This window comes from Labrus bergylta, chromosome 9 (assembly GCF_963930695.1).
Source record: "Labrus bergylta chromosome 9, fLabBer1.1, whole genome shotgun sequence".
Classification (NCBI taxonomy): Eukaryota; Metazoa; Chordata; class Actinopteri; order Labriformes; family Labridae; genus Labrus; species Labrus bergylta.
In genome coordinates this window covers 27,189,053-27,213,379 of record NC_089203.1, presented here as the reverse complement: position 1 = coordinate 27,213,379, position 24,327 = coordinate 27,189,053, and the positions used below count along the sequence as shown (strand labels likewise).

Sequence of the window (24,327 nt, the reverse complement as noted above, 5' to 3'; positions counted from 1 at the left end):
GGCTGACTCCTCCCCTCGTGTATAAAAGTTGTTTCATTGAGGGACTAGAGAAAAGAAGAATAACATACTGTACTCACTGCTTAACTGTGTTTCTAGATCACGCTCATTTCAGCTAAATTTACATGCAGTGTGAAGATACCAGCATAATAAAGATCGCTAGCATTAGCATGCTAACACAACAATGCAGCGCGAGTTGTTTTGGTTTCATGCTGGTGCTCAAGGGCGACATCTGCTGGATCAAAAAATCGCATATGAAGCCTTTAACTAGACTAGACAAAAAGGCAGGTTGAAACAGTACATCTTTCTCAGCGCAAAATAAAATAAAATTCAGTTACTTGACTGCGTAACTGGTACTTATTGTTGGTTAAGTCTGAACAAACACTAGCTGCTGTTATGCCCCAGTAGTGTTATCAGGTAATGTTTTATTATTGCGTTGTTGTCATTGTGATTGTCTTGGAGGTGTGTCTCTGACCTGTGGTCTCATTGCAGCTCAACCTTTGGTCTTCATGAAATAACTCATGTTATACTCTGCAGTCTTCCAGTTTTGCTCGGTGAATATCTGCACGCTTTGCACACTTTAAATTGGTCTTTTGAAGCAATTTATTTGAAAAGAAAGTTATAAAACTAGTATTTATCGGAGGAAATTTCCATTTTCTCCAGGAAAAAACCTTTCATTCATTAGCACTGAAATGTCTGTAAAAGAGGTCACTATGCAAAACCAACAGGCCACAGTGATCTCACGGCTCTGCTCTGATTCATCACTCATGATTCCTCCCTTGAGCTCATACATTATTTTCACATCCAGGCCCCTTTATTTGATTTGAGTCTCCAATCAGAGTGTGATGAAAATGGCATGGAGCCTCACTGAGATCAATTGGAGCTTCATGCTGAGAGAGACACGGCACAAAATGTTTCTCTTACAGGGGGCGATTGAGTGATGTCGGCTTTTTTTAGGATGTGATTCTGCAAACGTAAACTAGAACTCCTGAAGGTTTGGAGTTTGGAGTTGGTGAAATCAACTAAAAAAAGGCAAGACCCTGGAGTTTTTCCTCATCAAAATGTAGGTGAAATGTCGATGCTTTTGATCATATCCTATATTTTCTTTCCCAAAACATAATTCTTATTTGATTCGAGCTGCAGAGACAGGAAGAAAAGTCTCAGTGCTGCAGGGAGACCCCGAGGCAATCAGTATTCCAGTCACCTGCTGCACAACATAAAGAGCATGCTAGCAAGCTGTGGACAAAGACACCCCTACACACAGCCCACCAACGCATGTGGAGCCCCACACACATACACACACAAACACGATCACCCACACACATGCTTTCAAAAAAGCTTCATTGAAATAAATTGCAGCCTCTTGGGCAAGCCGCACCTACAGCAGTTTTTTTTTTTTGGCTTCAGCGAGAGGGGGACGAGAGGGGGGTGCAGACAGCCAGCAACAGATGATTAAAGCTCGACAAAAGGTTAGGAGACGTGACAACAAGCCTGCGAGTCAATCAGCAGGGCGCAATATGAGCACCTTGCCCAGATTCCAGGTAATGGAGAAGACGAGAGAGTTGGGAAGAGGAGGAGGGAGGGAGGGGGGAGGAGAAGATGAGAGGGATAATGGAAAGAGATGTTGCACAACACGATCAACTTTCAAGACCCTCTTTGAAGTCCAGAGTCCAAATTTACTCCAAATATACAAGGGTATTCTGGCTGGACAGCATCAGTGATTAAATGGTGCTCTCTCCCCCTCCAGCGCTTGAACAACAACGGGTCAAATCAAGCATTGGAAATGAGTCTGGGTAAAAAAAACAAAAAAAAAACTCCCCTACTGGTTTTGGAGGGCCTGCAGCAATGGCAGGTGGTAGTTAACATTTCAAAGTGTAAAACCCTCTGAATTCCTGTGATAATTTTATTTTCGGGAAAGGTGACAGGAGGGGGGGAAACTAACAAAGAGAAGACTCCAGGTAGACAAAGACTTCACCTGAATGGAAGGTGGTGTTGTGGTTATACGCAGAGAGGAGGGAAGGGAGGGAGGGAGGGAGGGTGGAAGAATTTCTGAGCTGTCACAGGCTGCTACATTAGGGTGCAAAAAAACATCTCACTGTGTTATCACAAGGGCATTTTGTCATTGATGCATCCACCACTCCTGGATTTATTACGGTTGAGTCGAGAGCAGGCTATTACCATTGATAATTGATGGCCTGTAGATGTGTGTGTGTGTGTGTGTGTGTGTGTGCAAGGCTGAATATGTGCATGAATTCATATGTGTGTGTGTGTGTGTGTGTGTGTCTGTGTGTGTGAGAGAGAGCTCATGTCCGTGCATGTATATTAAGTGTGTGTCAGTGTCTCCACCCCCCTCGCCGACACCCTCCCTCAGCCTGTCAGAGCTATGGGCCTCTGATTGGGGGGCCCTGGGCTCAGTCGCCACGGAAACAGCACCAAAAGCAAACAAAGGGGTGGAACAGAGCCGAGGGGAATACAGTGACACAAAGGGGGCTACCTCGCACAGTGGAAGATTTCAGGAGAGACTCACAAAAAAAAAAAAAAAAAAAGCTCAACACTGAAGGCGAAGTATAGAACGCCTTCTTATTGTGCTTATTATTACCAACAACACATCTAAACACCGAGCGCGTGAAAAAAATCTGCAGTGTGTGCTGCTGTGCACAAGCCTTGAATTTCAATCTAAATCCCCATCTCTCTCTCTCTCTCGCTCTTTCTCTCTCTCTTTGTCTCCTTCCTGCTTTTGGAATCGCTTTATTAACATATGCAAATGAAAACATTGGAGATGTGATTAGTTAAATTGCACATATTTTCTGTGATTTTCCATGCAGAGCACAACCGGAGTCGCTCCAAAAGTCATTCCAGTTCGTCATCATCGCCATGCGTTTTGTTAATCAAACAGCCCTGCCATGACTTTAAAACCGATAAAAGCTCTGAGCGCACTTTAATTCCCATCGAGACTCCCAATAGCTGAAGATGAATTCACACCAGACACAACAATAATAACAAAACAATAAGGTGATTAAGATTAGCTTTTGTTAAAAAAAAACAAAAAACAATAACCCGATTACGGCAAATTAAACTCCAGAAACTAATATAAAATCCATTAATAAGATCAAGATTTTAATATTTAACATGTCATTCAAATAATGTAATATTTCCTCCACCAAAGGAGCATAATGCTGCTGTTGTGGAATAAAACCAGACATGGGTGCATGCAGGAAGTCATTGTGCTAAAGCAGGGGATTACATTTTCTTAGAGGGCCTGTGGTTGGTCCCGTCCGCCGAGACTCATTAAGAGTGGCCTTGACATTAAGGGCCCCCGCTCTCTTTCAACCTGTTTGCGGCCGGTGATGCTGAGATCAAACGGAGAGCTATAGGTGAGGGCACTCTCAATGGCCTAAAGCTGGTCATTCATCCTTTTTAAAGACAGGAAATCAGGCTAAATGGAGCCCGCCGCTCCTCCCTCTCTCCTGCTAAAGAGGCTTCACAGGCTGCAGAGTTTTTGCAGTAAAAGAATTTCAAGTGGCCACGGGCCTTTGAGGTGGAGCACAGAACCAATAAAACCAAGGATTACTTGTGTCAAAGAAACACACCTGCATTTCATATATTGTCAATGCCTTTTCCCTAATCACTAACTCCAGGCCGGCTCAAATGAAATTCCTTTTTTTCCCCGGGGAAATTCAACCCTAAAACAACTTGTGTTTTTTAACATATTTTTTCCCACATGTTTTTACTTGTCCACTATGAACTTCTCAATGTTTATGTCTTTGCGGTTTAAATACCACCAAGAGAAATAAAGGCCTTTTGTTTGACTGAGCTGACACTTTTTGACTTTCCAGCCTGGGAGTGAGGGTGCTGTGGTTTTCATCTTCTCCTTTTGTTCTTCAGTGCACAAGAAGGAACTTTTACCTCTTCAACACAAACCGCGTTAAACAGAAGAGTGTTGCCATATCTTCATCATTTACATTTATCTGTTGCCATTAGTAACACAAATGGTCAGGTTGACTGGTTTGAATTGGTTTGGATCATTGCCCCACATTGAAATACACTAGTCAGGGAAATGTAGTTTCTGTTTGTCCTGCATGAGTTACTGCTGCCACTACAGATTCATCTTTGCACTTGGGTTTCTGATTGTTCAATTTAGCAATTTGAAGGTTGACATTTGACCCCTGACATTCTAGATCATCAAGTGTGTTCACAACAAGCGGCAACTTCCAATGTGGAAAAAAACTAAGCCGATGCTGAAGTGCAAAAGAGAGGCATTTTTGATAACTCATCCATTTTGATTTATTCACAATAAGGCGAGAAGCTGGCCGGGTGTGGCTGAAACAGAAACAGAAACTACGGTGAGCACTTGTCCGACAAACTTTCAAAAACAGGTTCTGAGTTTCTATATTGAGATCATTCTGAGCTGTCAGGCTCAACATGTGACATCAGACTGCACTAGTTAGCCTAAACTTCTACACCAACCAATGTATTTGCTTTTTAGGATGAATTAACAATGACTTCAAAAAACACTTCTGAAAGCGTGTGAACTGCAACCAAACACTTCATCTGAACGCTCCATTACAGGAAATCAGTCCTTGCACTTTTGCCAGCAGCTTCATCATGTGCAGGAAGATCACCCCAGTCGCTTGATATTAATGTCATCACCCCAGAGTCAGAACCAAACATGGAGAAGCAGCGTTCAGTTTCTATGCTCCCTATATCTGAAACAAACTCCCAGAAAAACTGCAGGTCTGCTGAAACTCTCAGCGCTTTAAAATTCTATTTGAATGATTTTTATTTGAACATATTTTCAAATTTAATAATTTCAGTGATTTTTAAATGTTCTATTTTAATGTTTCTTTTCTTTCCTCTGTCATGATGCTTTTTGATGTCTTGTGTGAAGCACTTTGAATTGCCTTGTTGTTGAAATGTGCCACATAAATAAACTTGCCTTGCCTTACCCCAACCCAATTGCTTTGTGGGGCTTTCCTGAAATTCCTGCCTGTGTTCACACATATCCAGTTTGTATTCACACATGCACAAAACCGGGTTTGACTTTAGATCTTAGACTTTATAGCAGCCGTTTTCACACATGCAAACATAAAACAGGATCATAATGAATTGAGTGGATTTTTTTTGTAAAGCTGCTTTAATCCGTATCCATGCTACTTGATGAGAAAAACCTGAGAAACTCTACGATACAGGGTTAAACTATTCCCTCACATGCAGGATGATGTTATCAGATTTTTTTCCTACATGCTGTTGTGGAATACATATTAAATATTTAAGCAAAATGACTTCTTGTTAAAGACAACCACTGATCCAATCTACACTTATCTGAGCTCATCGACAGACCAGTATGAAATTTTAATGAAAGAGTATGACTGGTCTGAAATTAAAATCAGGACACAGACCGACCTCACACTGTAGCGACTTCTGGAGATACAACCTTATGAAGAGCAGTGTATCACTATCTTCGCCTCCAGCTCAGATTCTGCACAGCCCTCACGGTTCAGTCACCCTCACACTCTCTCCCTCTTCCCCCCCTCTCTCCCTTCTCCCTGACAGATGTGTGATTGATACCCGTAGTGTTGGGTGATATGCTGTTTCTAATTTTAGCCTCGCTCTCTCTCGGAGACTCTCACAGCAACAGGTAAATTGGGCGCAGGAGCCAGAGTCCATCTGTGCCGTAAATAGGCACTGATAAATTATTTTCCATGACAGCCGTAGATATGAATGATGTAGAGTGTGCTGCTCGGAGAATGGCATACACAATCCATAACACCACTGTAGTTATGTAGTTACAGTAGGACCTTGTGCTTGTGTGCACACTTCTGTACATCTCAGTGAAATAGGCTTTGGTTGAAAATCAACATTAAAATCAATATTTATCTCACACACATTTCTTGGTAGAAGTAATAACACTCAACCACACATTGTAAAATCAGCCAGAATAGAGCGCCACAGGAATGAGTCCTAAAACCCTGAAGTAAGTTAGTATATGAGTGCCATGGGGGCTAACGTCTAAAAGTCAACGGGGATTTTGAATGGGTTTGTGGTTAGACGCCTGAAATAAGGTCTGTGGTTAACACAAGCTGAAGAGATGTTGGTGTTTTGTTAGACCACATAAACTACGTTAGGTAATACCTCCACTTGTGAAGTTTAAAGTTTTTACTCGTCTTTAAAAAGGCGGTTGCTAACAAGAGGCTAAATGTGACTACAGTGGTTGTCGGGGACATTAAACGTCATCACGCCGGACACAGAGGGCGGGAACTCTCTCACTAGTCGGAGATGTCTCCTGTAGGTTTAATCTTTAGGTTCAGGTGAATATTATGTTAGTAAACACTCCTGCTGGTGAGAATTTTCCTGAACCTTATAAAAAAAAAGTCACTTTAAAAATGTAGCTGTTTGCATTCACACATGCAATTTACACCAACATTTCAGGAAGTTTTCAGGAGGTGGTTTTAAAAGTATGAAAACACCAATATAGAGCTTGCTTCCTCGAGAAGTGCAGAGATACAATCTTTAATTCATATCATTATACTGTTTGATGAATGAAACATCAGCTCTAAGCCTCACCCCATGATACGTGCTCTTTACTAATTGCACATACAGCATGGCCAATGCGGCCTTTAAACTTTATATGCCTGCATTGCTCATACAATGAAGTTTTCAGTATGATGGTGGTGAAATAAAAAGGTTAACAATATTATCCTTGTCAGTTTAAAACTGCCTGCAGAGAGAAAAAACCCTCAAATTCCAGTTCCAGGGACACAATGAGATACCTTACTGGGCCTTTATTTTTCCACATTTCATCTAAAAATGTAAATGTGTAAAAGAAACAGACCGATTTCTTGTGTGCGTGTCCACGTCGTCGACGAGAGCGAAACTGGGTCATTTTAATCATTTGAATCTCATAAAGTAACCAGGCCAGCGTTCTAGCAGGTACATGTAGGTCAGAGTCCACCTCAGCTCCCGTGTGGTTTCTGACCGCAGCTTTCCCTCGGCTGTCACTCGTGATTAATCTGCTTAATGTCCGCATGCAAATTCTCCCAAATAGGCCTCCGCTGTGTGACTGTACAACTAATGGGTGTCAGCGGAGACTGTTTTTCGCCGTTTCATGCATATGTATGAGCTTGTATATTTAGCAGCCAAGTTGCTTTTGATCACCGTGAGGAGAATGAGCGGGGCTGAGATGGATGGTGGTCCACATTAGCAGCTGACCACCTGCCTGTCCCACCAAGCAGAAACAACAGATGGGCCGAGCAGACTGCGACACACCGTTAACACAAAATAAAGCAGGGATGGAGATAGTTGAGTGCTTCATTAAGTGACAGTTACTTCACTATAATGATAATAAAAAAAAAAACAACACAACATAGTTTGACCTTCAGTGAGGAATATGAAAAGGTCATGTGCAATATTTCAGTTATTTAGACTTTTTTATCTACAATTTAATGACAGAATAAATGTGATGTACTAGAGTCCATTATAATAATGCTAGAAAATGTCTTATTCAAAAGTGTGACAAAGAAGTGACATAAACATCATGACGTCACAAATTGTTTGTTTCGGGCTACAGTTTTGAAGCTTTGAATTTGGGCGTCAACATTTAAAGTCTTAATATGTGATTTTTCACACTTAAATGTAGAAATCAAGTATATCCTCTGAAAATAACTCTGTGAGTCATGACTGTCTACAATGGGTGTAACACCCGAGTCCCACTGTCTGTGATGTTTTCAGAGTTTTCAGAGTCCTATCTTTAGTTTGTTTACATCGTCGGGACAGCCGGCTGACTCCTCCCCTCGTGTATAAAAGTTGTTTAATTGAGGGACTAGAGAAAAGAAGAATAACATACTGTACTCACTGCTTAACTGTGTTTCTAGATCACGCTCATTTCAGGTAAATTTACATGCAGTGTGAAGATACCAGCATAATAAAGATCACTAGCATTAGCATGCTAACACAACGATGCAGCGTGAGTTGTTTTGGTTTCATGCTGGTGCTCAAGGGCGACACCTGATGGATCAAAAAATCACATAAGAGGTCAAGTACAGAGTCTTTAAAAACTTTGGGCTTCAATTAGAGTCATGCTAACTAAAATATATAAACAAATGTAAAAAGCTGAAAGAACCCCCATTTTTTTACAGTTTCAGTGTATTTGTTTAAGCTTTAATCAGTAGGCCTAGCTTAAACTGAATCAATACCACTGACAGATGCTGGTCAGACACACACAAAACTCCTCAAGGAGTTTTTTTTCCAGCCAGCCCTCAAGGAGAATTTTCACCTGAAGATGGGGTGAGCACATGCGTCAACACAGCGGATAATATTCAGGAACACTCACGTCCTGTTGATGTGGTGAATGTATGCAATAACACGTAGCACTGATACAGGTAAATAGGCAAACAAATGGTGATATCATATTGCATTTTTTAAGTCATGTCTTGCTTCCTGAAACCCCTCCCCCTCCCGCTGACATGGAAAACTTACAGTGTGAGGTACTTGTGTGCGTAAGATACTCGGCCTGTCATTATAGCATCATAGAGGGAAAAAAAGAAGAAAAAACAGGTTACAGCTCAACTGCTGCAACTAGCTATGATAAAGTGACACTTAAAAGAGGCTATTGGGTTCATATATTAAGTAAATATTCCAAAGAACCTGTACAACCTGAGTGTTTTATGCACAGTTTTGTCAGTCTAGAATAAAATGTATTCAGCTTTAGTTTTCTGCCACCAATCATATTGTACCAGTAGATCATAGTAATACAAAAAAATCTGTAAAGAAGAGATTTTTTTCAACATGAACGCATCGACACATTCATTAAATCCAAATTACAATTCAGCACATATTCTCCGTGCCTCTGTACAAATAAGCTGGAGTGTGAGTGTGACTGAGGATGCTGGGACACATCTGGTGCTGCCGAGAGTCTGCTTTGGTATTTAGTAGATTGTACCAATAAAGAAATCTTTCGATTAGAACTAGGAAATTGCTTCTGTCAAGACCACTCAACAGGGGGAGATAGCTCTTGCTTGAATTGGGTCTCAATTTGAAAAAAAAAAAGGGAGGGAGTAATCCAATGTGGCATCTTGGTAACATTCATCATGGAAAAGAAAAGAAGGATATATCCTGCTGCCACAAAAATTAGGCTTCTTTATTTCCTAAAGACACGCCCATGTCACATTTTTGAACTCACAAAAGAAACCTAATATTCTGATTTATAAAAATGAAATGAAAAGCCTGCTCAGCTGCAATGTTCCCAGAGAAAAACTCATTATCAGAGTGAAGCCAGCACATGCTCCAATTAGACTCGAAATGTTTAATAAGCACAATCAATGTGCAGACAGAAATCAGCAACACAGGGCTTCAAACTGAGTTGAAGGAACTGTAACTCACTCTGTGGGCTACCTTTACCTTATGGAGGAGGCAGGGGGGGAGTCCCTTTGTAAAGGACTCAGGCATTCCTTTTGTAACCATTTTAATGGGCAATGGCTCCTGGTCAAGAGGTGGTCGCTGAATGGACTAATTCTGCAGGATTAGCCCTCTGTGGTGGTGATCCAGCCAGCCAAACAACTGTGACCTTATGGTGCAGAATCTGTGCACGCACAGCTATACCTTAGACTACATAGGAGAGGGGGGAAGTTCAGTCAGGGGATTAGTGGGAATCAAGCATTCAGGCATACCCTGCCGTTTTTCAGATTCCTTTTACTTGACTTTGAAAGACTTGTTTAACAAAAATTATATCACAGTATGGGGGGAACTGCTGGCACAACAAGAGAAATACCAGCCAAAGGACAAAAGGAGGAAAAGAAACTCAGAGCAAGGCAAAGGTAAGCCTATAGACAGGAGGGCTAAGCAAACTCATAACGTCCAGAGTTTGTGCTCCGGGGATGTTTTTCCAGTCTCCAAGGGCCTTAAATCAAATGCTGGGGGGAGGGGGGGGGGGGATAAAACCTCAAAGAAAGGTGGACATGCTAGAGCTGGAATACACAAAACACGGGCTTCAACGTGTGTCAGGCGACCCTTTGTTCCCAACGGGGCTCAGTTCTGCATGGACTGCACAGCCAAATAAACAGTAAATGTTCCAGAGGATGCTCAGGGCTGCGGGCTTAAGTTGCCATCTGACAGAGGATACTAAAGGAAAAGATAATGCAGAAAAAGGACTTTAATGCTTTGCTGCTCCTGACGTGTCACCGACTAATACAACACAATGGTGATTCACCTGTGTCCGCTTCATAAAAGCTTTTATATTAGCTGTTTCTAAACATCCTCGGGTAGACAAAAAGAACCCCCCCCCGACAAACAGGAATCAGTGATTTTCTTTTTTTTTTTATGATGCATTGTACATTTCTTGCAGGAACTAAAAAGCCTGCACTTTTGTTACTTGCTGGGGCATAAAAAGGTGGAGGTAGGGGGTGAATGATTGGCGAGAATGAAACCACATTGATTTTGATATTTCCTCGTGGAGTGCACATTGTATTCCCTTGTATTTTTTTGGCAGGGTTCTGTTCGGCTGAAGAGCGCATACTGTGATTTCCCCTGAACAGCGTGCACGGTTAAACGTAAACAAACCAATCAACCAATCAATAAACACAGCCGGCCCCCGAGGTGCCGCTGAGCGACTAATAAACAAAACAACAATGAGCGAGACAGCGCAAACAGAAAAGAGCGCCGCCGACAGAATCAAACATCATTAACACAAAGTCCACAAGAAGACGTCACAGGAGCCGCTCTGACTGTGTGATGGAGAAGTTCTCTCTGGGAGGAGAGGAGCAAATAATGCAGCAAGAAGTGAAATACATGAGGAGACGTTCTAATTTCAAGGGGACTTTAATTTCACTTCAGCACTTTAACTCGTAGATTTCTCACTCAGACACTGGTCTGATTGTCTCCACTTTTAAAGCAGTAACTTGAATTTTATTTATTTATTTTAACAGGAACAATGCAATTTAACATCATTTCAATACAAAGCATGAAACTGATGTGTTGCAAAAAGAGTATATTGCTAATTTCCAACTCTTGTCCCCAGTTGGGCCAGTTTAAAATAAAGTTTTAAGATACTAATTAAAAGTGGGTACAGCTCTGGCTTCTTTCAGCATTTCACCTTTTTTGTAAAATATTTTTTAAGTCCGAGATTAATTTTATTTCAGGTGGTAATGTGTTCCAGAGTTGGCAGCCTTTGATGGAGAAGGCTGATTGACCAAACGCAGATCTACCATGTTGTATGCTACAGTTTCCATTCACAGTGCTTCTTGTTACCCTGTTTCTGTCCTGTCTTTGAACATATCTCGAGAGAGGTTCAGGGGCCAGATGAAGCACTCAGTAGAACAACCATGTTATGTACAATGGTCTGCGTGTAATCAATCACAGAACCTGTCCTTATCCTTAGATTTAAACGTGACTCAAAGTACAAACAGTGAGAGACCTTTATGGTGATTTTGGAGGTAAACTCAAATCCAATCTATCATTATAGATAGAGACTCTACAATCAGAGGTGTTACTGGCATTGGAAAAAAAAGCTGGAAATAAAGTACAGTACAATGAACTGTGCCCCCTGTAGAGTATATAAGTCGATATCAAAGAGGACCACATTTGATTTGGACCCAATGCTGCATGCCATCCTTTGTTCCTTTACAGTCTTTTCTCAGCGGTTAATTTAAAAAAAAAAAAAGAGGCAACAACGCCTAAAAAGCACCTAAAAGGCGGATTTACTGAGCTTTTTCTAATATTTTCATAGGGTATCTTTTTAATATGTCCTTCAAAAAGATTAGTAGGCTTAAAACAGCTGTAAGAAGATAATTAATTTATTGTGTATACACATCAGAATATAAGAAACAAATACCAGCATCTACACCTCATGTAGCGACTTTGAAGGAAAATGTAAAACTCTTGATCTGTGGTCCGAGCATCACTCGTGATCTAGCGTATCTTTCAAGTGTCTCAAAAATGTATGAAGAGATCTAAAACACAGCACAAGTGTTGTTGTTGTTGTTTTCGTCACCATTCTGTGACAAGAAGTACAAGTTTTTAAAGGACACAATTACAGTATACACAACATTTAATACATCTAGTGTGAAATTAATATTTAAGGAAGCCAGACACTGAGAACTGGAATCATTTGGGTTATATATTTTTTTTAATTTTAGGAGATCTCTGCTCCAGATTTGTCTGAAATGATTCTTCAAATTGAACCCAAGTACCTCCAGTCTTCCTGTCTGCTTAACCTCTGCGGTCCCCCCTGACTTCTGATGAACCACAGGGGCCGTTAACATTATCAGCTTTATGACACAACTGGTAAAGATCACCGGGATTCCTCTTAGCCCCCCCCCCCCCGCTCCTCAGATTTAAGACCTCTGAACATATTCTAATGCTCTCTCTATTAAAAACCATTTATGACTGAAATGTGCTTCACAAGTCTGTCATCGCCAGAGCTTTGTTAGCATCAGTTGAGCCGATCGAATGTGAAATGGCTCGCTGGGTGATGAAACCCCCCAACGGTGAGCTTTGAGCCTGAGGGATTTGGCCCGGGTGGACAGGTGGTTCCTCTGGGGAGGCAGGAGCTCGGTACAAAGCCTTTGAAATCTCCTCAACTGGAAAATGGGGGCCGCTTTGAGATGACCAGAGGTCCACGAATACTGACCAAATCATCTCGTCTAAGGTCTGAAATCTGACTTAAAGAAAATAACTAAATAGCTATGAAGTGTTTTACAGTAAATTAAAAAATGTATCACATCAAATACCCAAACTAAAGGGGTTCACTGTTCATGAACCCCTGGGACAATAGGAAAGACCTTGACCATTCCTGAAAAAAAAGGCTTTGAAGTTTCTTCTCCAAATGTCAGAATGACTGAACATCTATCTGACACTGAGCAACAACTACCTCAACACAGACGAAACAGCCATTTTATTCTAGGTAAGAAATGTGAAAGAAACATTTTGTGAATGAAGACAGTTAGCTGTTGCTGTGATGTTTCAATTTAGAAACTCAATGGAGACATACCAACAATTGACTCGACAAATTCAGGTTAAAAAAAGACGTCAAACCAACAAAAAAAAAAAAACTATTTTCCATTATCTTTGTAAATAAATGTCCCTGCTGATTTCCAAATAAAGCCACCGCCAGTTTCCTGAGAACTCGACTTATTTATCTCATATCCACAGATTTGCAAAAAGCACAAAACATCTCAGAAATGTGGGCAATGGCAGAATGGCATGCCATGGTCTGAACTGTCAGAGTGACCAAAATGTTCTTTTGTCTTTCAGGAAAATTATCCCCTTAAGATAACAAGATACAAAAAGATTATTTACATATCACTTTCATTCCTCAAATGTTTTTCACACCTCCAGGGCGGGTGGACCGTGAACATTTTTATTTGGTTATGGAAGTTCTTCTCGCGACCCCCCCCAGGGGGATGCCAACCCCAACTTTGGGAACCACTGTCCTAGTATACCAACATTTTCAGATGTGTTTTTTTGGACTTCCAGAGGGCGGAGAACGCAGGTAGCGCCCCCTAGAGTTAGTTTGAATTCCTGTCTTCTCACTCAAGGGGCACAAGCCTTTGGGGTGTCTGTAACGGTACAATGAAAGGTTTTGATCAAATCACAAGATTCTCCTCTTTTCAAATGATTTATCATGACCAGATTTATTTAAGATTTTTAATGAGTACTGAACAAGAACTACACTCTAAGAAATTGCTGTAAATTTACAAGGAAATTTCAACAGTATTTTCCTGTTAACATTTAAAATAACAGCTTTTTGCTGTATTTACAAAAACGGTAGAAAACTGTGAATTTCAGCAACAGCAATATACCGTTAATTTTACAGTAAATTCCTACCAGTTGTTTACCATTTTTTAACACTTACCTACTAACACTTAATGCAGCTGCATGGTGCAGGACAAGAGGTTATAAGAAGGAAGTCACAATCTACAGTAAGTGTTTGAAACATTGTGCAACGTAAAGAAATCAATCCCCCTGTTTCTAACTCAATCAGAAAGTCCAAGGATATTTCCCGGTTAAATGATACTGCATGCTTTTTTTAAAACAATGTCACCTTAAAGTAGGTTAGAATTCACTGAGGGGAATATTTTTGGTGAAGTACGCAGCATGACAAAATGATGAAATCTGTTGCAAAGTTGCATGTGCTTCAGATATTTTTAACACGTAAACGTCACCAGTGTCTTTCCCTGCTTCTCTCCTCAATATAGATATTTCTTAAAAGTGCGCTGCCAAAACCTGCAAAATCAATAAGACAGTAGACATGTCGCATTTAATTGTGTTTTAAAATCCAACCTTAAAGGATCACATCTCTTCTCTATCAATACAGCCTTCAGCTTCTCCCTTAACTGAACTGTCATATATCTGACATTCACTCCTTCATGACAGCTGACAGGTGAGCGCAGAATGTGTGTGTGTGTGGTGGTGGTGGTGGTTGTGGGGGGGGGGGGCGGGGGGGTGTCGATCTTCCTGAGGAAATGTCAAAGAAACGTAACTGACCTCTAAGCTTCATACGGATCAGTGAACACTGATATTATCCATCCCATGCACAGAGAGAGAGAGAGAGAGAGAGAGAGAGAGAGAGAGAGATAACTAACAGTTAGTCATTCTTGCACTCCACACACACTCCACACACACTCTTCCATACACAAATCAATCACCTGACTGGAGAGCGCACTAATGATGTTGTTGACATTAATGAGGAAAAGGGACACGCTCAGGGAGGCGGCTAACGATGCTAATCATGGAAGATATCGCTCTGATAGCAAAGAAACAAGCCATCATGTCGGTGAATGAGCGGCCGTTTAACACAGATATGACGGGTTCTTTTTATGTGTCGGCATGTGGAGCACTTTCTGATGGACGCTCGATGAACCGATCACATCAAAAACAATAGTGGCAAGCTAGCGTCGTGTGATCCTAAAGTTAGAAAGAGAATTAGAAAGAAATTGAAGAACTTGGCTTTCAAGAATCTTGTTTATTCTTAAAGGGGACATATTGTGAAAAATCTACTTGTACAGTGTTTCTGAACATGTATTTGGGTAACCTGAGTCTACTGACCCACAACATGTGAAATAAACCCATCCAGTCCTTTGTTTGTGGTCTGCACAAGTCTTACAACACAGAGAAAAATGCTCCGTTTCAAATGTGCTCTACTTGTGATGTCACAGTGGGATTCTCGCAAAAAAAATCTCCTCCCCTCCCCTGGTATCTCCACCGATGGACTCTACCCCCATCCTAGATGTATTTTTGCGCAGGTCCACCATTTTTATTCTCGGCAGCGAAGGAGTGATGTCTACGGGGAAAACTCGGGGGGGGGGGGGGGGGGGGGGTCATTGCATTTAAAGAGACACACACACCAAAACAGAGCGTTCTGAGAGAGCTGGTTTATACAGGGTCACAAACCTCCTCTTGTGCTTGATTCATGTTATATTTTGACCAAAGCACAGCACAGATGTTTCATTTAGACCACAGGGGGACTGTTTGAAAAGGTGGAGAAGGATTACAATATGTCCTCTTGAAGTGTTTTCTTATGAAGAAACCTAAGAAGAAAGTTATGAAAATGAAATAAGCACTTCATTCATGAATATCAAATCTTTTAACTTTCGTCTTAAGACTGAAGTTAAGAAGGAAGCAGCACTTCAGAAGATCTTTTTTTCTTAAGAAGGTTTTGTGAATCCGGCCAATTACGCTGATTCTGATTCTGATTGTATTTAGACATGTTTTTGGTCATTGTTCAGCCAAGACATATGGTCTGTTTTTTGATCTGGATTTTCCTTTTTTTCTTTGAGCTTCAGTTAGCTTTCATGCTGACTCCCTTCTTTGAGCAACTTCTGTGCAGAATAATGTTTCACATAATAAAACTCAGGATTGTGCCTGTGGTTTGATGACATCAGATTTAATTCAATATTCTCTTTGTTTTATAAACTCAAACTTTCATTTGATGTATTCAAACTTGCCGCGAATGTATGCTGATTTCATTCCATAAATTCAAGTTTCACTGATTTATTCCATATATTCAAGTTTCACTGATTTATTCCATTCAAACCTTTTTCTCCATTCACTCAAAAGTCATGATAAAGCAAATACATTTAAATTTCCCCAAAAACATGCCATGTCAGCAATATTTATGCACTGATGTATTTTTCATAGTTTCAAAGTTCTGTTGTCAAGAAAAAAGAAACCTGAAAGAACATCATAAGCAGCCTTATCTTAGTTTTATGGCCACACAGGATTCATTCATCCTTTCATGAAGAGGATTGCATCTTCAGAAAAAGTTTAAACAATTAACCTGAAGTAAAAGTTTCTGCAGTTGTGTGACATGCGCTCAAAATCAGAGAGAGCACAAGGCTAAATGCATGTGTTCCTATAAGTGTAGAGTGAAATAAAAGTAAAGGAGAGTCACTCTAACACCTGGAAAACAGCCTTTGAAGAGCATTTGTCTTGCAGACTAATTTCCTAGATTCTACACAAATTTGAATTCGGTCCAGTCAACCATTTTTAAGTTAAGAAATCCCCAGAAAACAGTCAAAAGCCAGCACAATTGTTCAAACACAAGACCACAGTGTGTGAAGGTAAACGTTGTCAAATTAGTTCGCTGTTTTTTAGCAGTGCTAGCAACGCAGCGTTCAGTCCTCCCTGCAGGTTAACATCCCCATGCCTAAGCTAAATAGCCTTTAGCCTGAGCTACAGCCCCAGGCTAGTGGCGGGCTGCTGCATTACAGCTTAGACACAATATTTTTTTCAGATGTATTTGAGTTTTTATGCCTTTGTTTAGGACAGTGGATAGTGTAGGAAATCTGGGAGAGAGTGGGGAACAACATGGTCAACACATGAGCCACAGGTCGGACCTGAACCCGAGCCAGGACCAAAGCCTTCACACATGGGACTCAACCCAACCGCTAGTCCATCTGTGCCCCTTAGACACAACATTTGACTGACATTTTGAGCCTGAAGTAAGAAGAAAATAATTTGTTTAACTAACTAGCAAAGCTGGCGCTGATATGTGAAGTCGACAACATTTAATTGATAAATCCACTAATCATGCACATCCCTACCTTAAACCTTAAGATTAAACACTAAATCCTTTAATGATTCTAGTATCTTATAAACAACTTCAAAGTCAAGTTTTTTGTTTTTTTGTTTTTTTAAAAACACTGTTTACCAAAATGTGTTTTCTGAACATCTGATTTCCAACTCCAGGGCTTTTAATCTTCCATGAAAAAGACGTCCAATCTTCTGATTTCAGGCTTTAACCTTGGTTTTGTAGTCTGGATGTAGGGATTTACTGGACCCTCCAGCAACCTCAGCAGTATGGGTGAGGTCCAACACTCATGTTGGGTGATTAGGTCGGGTTTACAGAAAGGTTTCAAGATCAGGAAAGTTGATTGAACTGAAGACGGTAAGGATACTCAGCAGGCCTGAGATAAAAGTGGAAACTCTCTACTGTCTAAAATGTAAACTACTCCATGTGATCTGCAGAGTCCCTCTGCACCTTTAAGAAAAAGCTAAAGACCCAGCTTTTTCATGAATACCTACTAACTTAATGATGATGGTCTCCATATTATTGATGATGATGATGGTAATGACGATGGTTTTTGTTTGATAACGACGACTTATAAGATGGTTTCTATACTGATTAGAGCTCTCAAGAACTGCCCTCAATGTTGTGCTTTGCCTCTGGTCACTTCCTGTCAGCACCTGTGTGTCCAATCAGACTCAAAGCTGATCGTTTGCTCTTACTGACATTGTTCCCTTTTTTCTAGATCCTTGCTTGTGTTGTTCTTACTCTCTGATGTACGTCGCTTTGGATAAAAGCGTCTGCTCAGTGAATTGTAGAATTGTACTGTACTGTTGTGTAAGAAGGGATGCCCCTTTAGGATTAAAGACCACCAAAGGACAGTCTTATTTTGGGCTAAATACACTGCAGTGTTAATCAGTTGAAGTTATATACTGAACTATAATGATAAAAAATAGTTTTGGAATATCTGCTTCTACATGATGGTTGGCTACATTTATAATAACCGAGAGGGTCTCATTATAACTCATGAGGAAGAAAATTTGATGGAAAACATACATTTATATGCAAGAGGAAAGAAAAATTTATTGGAAAGGAGTCAAAGCTATTTGCATTGCTGGCTTTGCTCGCCGGCTCTTTGGCAGCTTTAAATATCATTTACCGTCCTCCAGCTGATTGCGAATCTGGGCTCTGGTTTCCCTTCCATATCTTCATATTAATAGTCTCCATTACACAAAGATTACTTTCATCTCCGACTCACATGGAGAGATTAGATTTTAATCAACGCATTAAATATGACTTTCTATTCCTGCAGATGGGAGGAGATGGCAGGCAGTCAATTAGCATCGCACTCTGTTTGCTGTCTCTCAGTGAAGCCTAATAAAGTCTTTGTTATCACAGTTAACAAACACAAAGACAAGACATGAGCATCTGTCAATAATCAGTGGATCAATAACATTTCAGATAAACATTTAAAAATATTTATTTTGATCTACTAGACTTTAAAGGAGCAATATGTAAGATATATACTGAATTAAATCATTCAATTACCCTACAATATGATTTTTGATATTAAGGAAACATGCTATGTTGAAGTGCTGGATTCTCTGACAACAATACAGCGGCCAGTACGTCCTCCTTCTACCAGAGGAGTTGGCGGCACAGCCGTTTAGGACGCCCCTGCGTTTGCTGAGAGAGAGAACTGATTCAGATAGAAGTGATTCTACCGGACCTAAAAACCTTTTGCATTTTTCTAATACGTTCCACGAGCAGAAACGTGCTCAAACTAGGATCAATATTGGAGATTCCTCTTGAAAAATGGACGCAGAAAGGTTTACAGACCGCTACATGGAAACCAACATGCGCATCTACTCTTGGAGGGGAGGAGGAGGGGGCGGGGAGGGCGAAGGAGACATCTCTGTCCAAAGTTTTGAATTTGGACTGAAGTACCCATTTTAAACACTAGGTGTCAGAGTTACATATTGCTCCTTTAACTGAATGTTTTAACTGAATTTAGTGTTTATGTTTGACTCTTTGACTCACAACACTTAAGATTTAAATGGGGAAATCTCAGCTACTACTTAAATATAAATATCTCCACAAGTATACAAAATTTGGCAAGGAGGTTGTACTTCTGACTTCTAGTGAAACACTGGCATCTTTAAAAAACTTAAAGATGCTGTGTTCTGCAAAGACACATTCAATAAAAGCTTTTCCTATGATATCAGGAACCAAAATCTGATCACTTTGACTTTTAAAAAGCAGAAAGCCATTTTAAAAGCAGAAAATATGATAAAGATGATGAAGTATTTGTGTAAAAATTATGCAGGTAATCATCAACTATTTGACAGCATTTTTAATAGACAAACCAAGGACAGCTTTAGAAGCAGAAATATACCACACTTTAGTCTAATTGGAAGCTTTGCGAGTTGAATATCCCATAAAGTATAAAATATGTTTCAGTTTATTTTCACAAGAGATTGTCTGAGCCTTTACATCATTGTTCTGCACATACAGAAATGTTCTGACAGTTTGTAATGCCCGTGGCTTTGTGCAGCACCTGTCGATGACAGATGATCTCCCTATAGCTGTTTTCACAAATTTTTTTGAAGAAAATGAGATTTCAGGACAGCCTGCCCCTGAAATCTTCCTGAGTTGCTTATTCACACATGTCGTTCACAGAGTGAAGTTATCCCTGACATGTGGGGGTTAGAGGGGGGTGGGAGGTCTTAGGAGGCAAGGCATGATGTAAAACGAGATGCTGCAGAAATCCAAGACGACAGATGAAGCGACAAAGTCACAAATTCAGACACAGTAATGATGTCACCCTTGCCTGCTCCATTGCTGTAAAATGTTCCTGAATATAAATGGCTATAAACTTCACACATTGGCTCAATCCGACTCAACACAGAGTCTGGGTACATTCAGGGTGAAAATATGGTTGTTTGCATTCACACGTGCAGCTCATTCTGACATTTTCATGTTCACGTTTTTGTGCATGTTTGAAAATACCATATGACACTATTTACACATTATCGTACCTTTTTTTACATAAAGAATTTGCATCTTGTTTACCACTGGTTAAATATTTTATTTCTTTATCTTTTTTTCAGATGTTTAAACCTTCAGACTTAAAAACATATAGCTTAAAGTCATTCGGAACAATTAATTAAGTTTATGTTACAAGAACACTCAACATCTGCCATTTAAAGTACATCACTTGTCTTATTGTCTGAACAAATTGGCATCAGGACTGATTAGAGAGAAAACACAAGTTGGCACTTTTGTATCCCCTAAAAGCAGCATCTGACCTGCACTGACTCAGAGCTTATCCAAGGTGAGATCAATAAAGCCTGATTAGCTTGGCGAGCTTCCCTCTTCCTTGATTTTGCAGGTTATATCATCCCCACCACAGCAAACTGTAGTTGGTTGTTTGGTGCTTTTTGGTTTAACATGGCTCAATTTGTCGTTTCCGTTTTCATGCTGATGACTTACACTGTGTCAGGAAGAAACTTTGTACGAGAGAGGCAGAGTTGTTACCATCCAGTGCCCAGGAAACTCAACTTTGGTGTTAAGTGAGTAGCCATGTGTTGTTCTTATGGGTCTGTCTTTCTGTAGATATATGTTTTTTCAGTTAAACTGGCGTTTACATGCAGCTTGTCAGATTTACATGTCATGATCTCCAATTTTTATTCACTCAAAATAGTTTGTGGTTTAATTTTTCTTTTAAACTATATGCCAAAAAGCTCTTTTTAAAAAAAAAAAAAAAAAAAAAAAAAACATTTTGGATAGTTTTGACGAGTTCCTGTTTTTCTCTGCAACTCTGTGTCCTGCAAAGAAACTTTTACATAGTGAGGCCTACTTTAAGATCTTGTTGAATTGTTAAATTTAAAGGTTTTAAAATATATAATTACTTTTTTTTTCTCTTCTATGGAGTTTAATCTCCAGTGACCAGAGGGTTTAGGTTGCACTTTAACACCTTACAACATTCTGGGACTTCTATAATCAAGGTTTGTTTAACTGTAAGGAATTAATCCTGTAGTCCAGATAATAGAGTTTACATTTAATATCACGCATTTCAAAGCTAAGTGTTGTTTTTTTTTTTTTTGTGAAGCTGGTCACTAAAAGCATGAACATATTTGTCATATGTCTGACTGAATTTAAGGCCTGCATTCAGTTGTTAACTGGGCTTAATCTTGACCACATTCCTCAGTCTCTCCTGATTTGTGATCAGCACGGTGATCGTACCTGCTGTGCACTTTACTTACTTTACCCCTGAGGTGTATTTTAGAAAACGACTGTGAACCTGCTGGCCTCTGGATCTCGTGGTGCCTGTAAAATGACTGAACTGAAGTCTTTTGTCTTTGCAGAACTGCAGCTCGTCCTCATGAACTCCTGAACCTCTATCAGCTGCCAAAGTCCTGGGACTGGAGGAATGTCGACGGCATCAACTATGCCAGCAACACTCGCAACCAGCATATCCCTCGGTACTGCGGCTCCTGCTGGGCTCACGGCAGCACCAGTGCCATGGCAGGTTAGGTCCCGAGACATGCCAGTGCAATCTAAAATCTAGGACCTCACACAAATACAAATAAGAATCACGTTTTTGACCTTGTTTAAAAATGAAGATAATTTGGACTTTTTAATGATCCATGGGGAAACTGCAAAAAAATCCTTGCGACGGCCAGGTGAACTGTTCCCCTGCTTTAGGCAATGGTCTGCTGGCTAACGCTCCAATATTGCATGCATGCAACGAAGTGACATGATTTCTAACTATTTTTTTTTTTTTAAGGCTTTCTGGCTCTGAACATGCCAGACCCGTCAACACATGGTTCTGGTGCACTATTTCTATCATGTGTTAGCGGTTATCTGAGTTTGGACCATACCCATTTGGACATGCAAGTGCGAGAGGGAAATCTGACTGTGCTCAAGAATAGCATGCAAATTAAATCTTGGGACAAAATAACAGATGGGCTCCTTGCTGCTATCAAATCACTTGAGATTTCAGCCAAGCTTTTCCAAACCAAAACATTACATTTGCGGTAAACTTTCATTTTCTTTTGCTTTTTTTTTTTTTTTGGTAGATCGTATCAACATCAAGCGGAAAGGAGTTTGGCCATCTGCTTATCTCTCTGTCCAACATGTGGTTGACTGTGCTGGGTCTGGCACCTGTCACGGCGGGGATCATGGAGGTGTTTGGGAGTACGCCCACAGACATGGCATCCCTGATGAAACCTGTAACAACTACCAAGCGATTGACCAAAGTAAGGAACTTGCAGTAGATTACATTTATTGTATAATGGGACTTCTTTTTTAAAATGCAACCTCTCTCTAGAATGCGAGCTGTTCAATGCCTGTGGGACTTGCACAACTTTTGGGATGTGCAACTTTGTGCAGAACTACACACTGTGGAAAGTAGGTGACTTTGGTGCCATAAATGGACGTGAAGCTATGATGGCAGAAATCTTGACCAGTGGGCCAATCAGGTTGGAACATGTGGCTTTTTCTTTCTTGAATAGTCTTCAATTAAGTTGTATAAAAGTTGCACTGGACATGTTCTTGTGTTTGATGGCCAATCACTTGAACACAAAAGTGATTTTTGCATCTATACTGCCTTTTTGAAAAGAACATTTCTCTTCCCTCAGTTGTGGAATCCTGGCCACTGAGAAATTTGACTCGTACACTGGAGGTCTTTACTCGGAGTATGTGAAGCCGAGAAAATTAAACCACATTGTGTCAGTAGCAGGATGGGGAGTAGAAAACGGCACAGAGTACTGGATTGTTCGCAACTCTTGGGGAGAGCCATGGGTGAGTACAGTCTTAACAAGGTGGCCATTTTCTAAAGACTTGATACTGTATTAAGATAACAATCAAACATGAAAACACTTCCTATCTTAAATTAAAGTTGGCTTGGAATTAAAACTTACGGTTTACCACCACATTGAAATCTAATGGTACTGGCTAGGAAGTGTCTAACATTAGCAGTTGTCTGACAGAAGCTAGGGTGTAATTAAAAAGTTTTACCTTGGCATATATTCCAATGACCTTGGATTATTTAATACGCATTGAAATTTAAGACCTGGGAATGCACACATACAAAATGTACGCTTCCTTTCCTGCGCGTGTCTCCATATGAAAATGGCTGCAAGTTTCATAATGATGTAGCTCTTTACAGTTAACATTAAAATGAAATTAAAGACTGAATTGCATGTATGCTTGATGATTTCTATCTAGGGTGAGAGAGGCTGGCTCAGGATTGTGACGAGCGCTTACAAAGGAGGAAGTGGAAGCGAATACAATCTTGGCCTTGAGGAAGACTGCATGTATGGAGATGTGATTGTACCTAACAATTACCTGTAAAAATTAATGATCATAACTACGCATCAGAAATACAACCTTTGTTTTATTTCCCTGATGTCGGTACTGGCTCTGCTTAAAGCCTCAATGATGAGTCATTTGCACCAAGTTGATGTAGCAGCATGTTAAAAAAACTTTTGGTGTTTGCTTCAATCCTTATATTTGAACTTCCTGCTATGGACTGGTGTCTTCAAGATTTTGAACGTAATCCCTTAAGGTTTAAATACTTGATGTTGGCCCAATCATCGTAAAGAAGTAAGAGCTCAGTTTACAGACAACTGTCCACGGCACAAGCACTGCTGAAAGAACCAACTCAAAGATAACATGTGGTGCTATTCTGTCCTCACGATTGTGTTTCTGAGCAAGGCCAGACAGATGGCGAGCAAACTCCAATAAAACCGTCGACTTGAACAGTGGCTTTAGTGATGGTTGTTTCTGTAAAACTGAAAATACAGTGTCAATATACTGCGCACACACATCAAATGAAACTGTAAATAGTTAGATGTATGACGCTTCAATGTTAGCAAAACAGATCTGTGTTTACTCACAACTGGAGACTTGTTATTTATCTTTTCATAAAAAAATTACATTCAAACAATGACATGTTATCACATGCAATACAGTGTCCACCAGGGAGGAGGAAAAATGCATGTAAGGCTGGTTATACAGGAAACAGAATAGGTGCTGTCTAGGGATGTCACTCCACTATCAACACAGTATGTCTGAAAGGTACATATCATGTGTATAATAAAAGGCTCTAAGATTGTACAATGAACTTCCTGTCTCCAAGGGAACACAAGGCTCAATTCCTCCAAAAGGGACTTAACTTATACTGAGATTTATTTTTTGCATTTCTGTTGTAAATTAAGCATTGACTTTGCCAATGCAAAGATTTTTATGTAGATTTCTACAGCGAGGTCAAGTTGTAAGAGGGCTGTGAATGCTGGTGAGTGTTTCCATGATTGACACACAGTAAC

General features: G+C 40.3%; 1 protein-coding gene across 1 annotated transcript; it reads left to right on the top strand.

Moving 5' to 3' along the window:
• Positions 1-20,375: 20,375 nt before the first annotated feature.
• On the top strand, positions 20,376-23,761 carry LOC109998247 (cathepsin Z). Its single transcript, XM_020653028.3, has 6 exons — positions 20,376-20,568; positions 21,364-21,527; positions 22,078-22,257; positions 22,329-22,479; positions 22,639-22,801; positions 23,228-23,761. Exons 1-6 carry the CDS (start codon positions 20,447-20,449, stop codon positions 23,351-23,353), a joined length of 906 nt encoding a protein of 301 aa, XP_020508684.2. The 5' UTR covers positions 20,376-20,446; the 3' UTR covers positions 23,354-23,761.
• Positions 23,762-24,327: the final 566 nt, after the last annotated feature.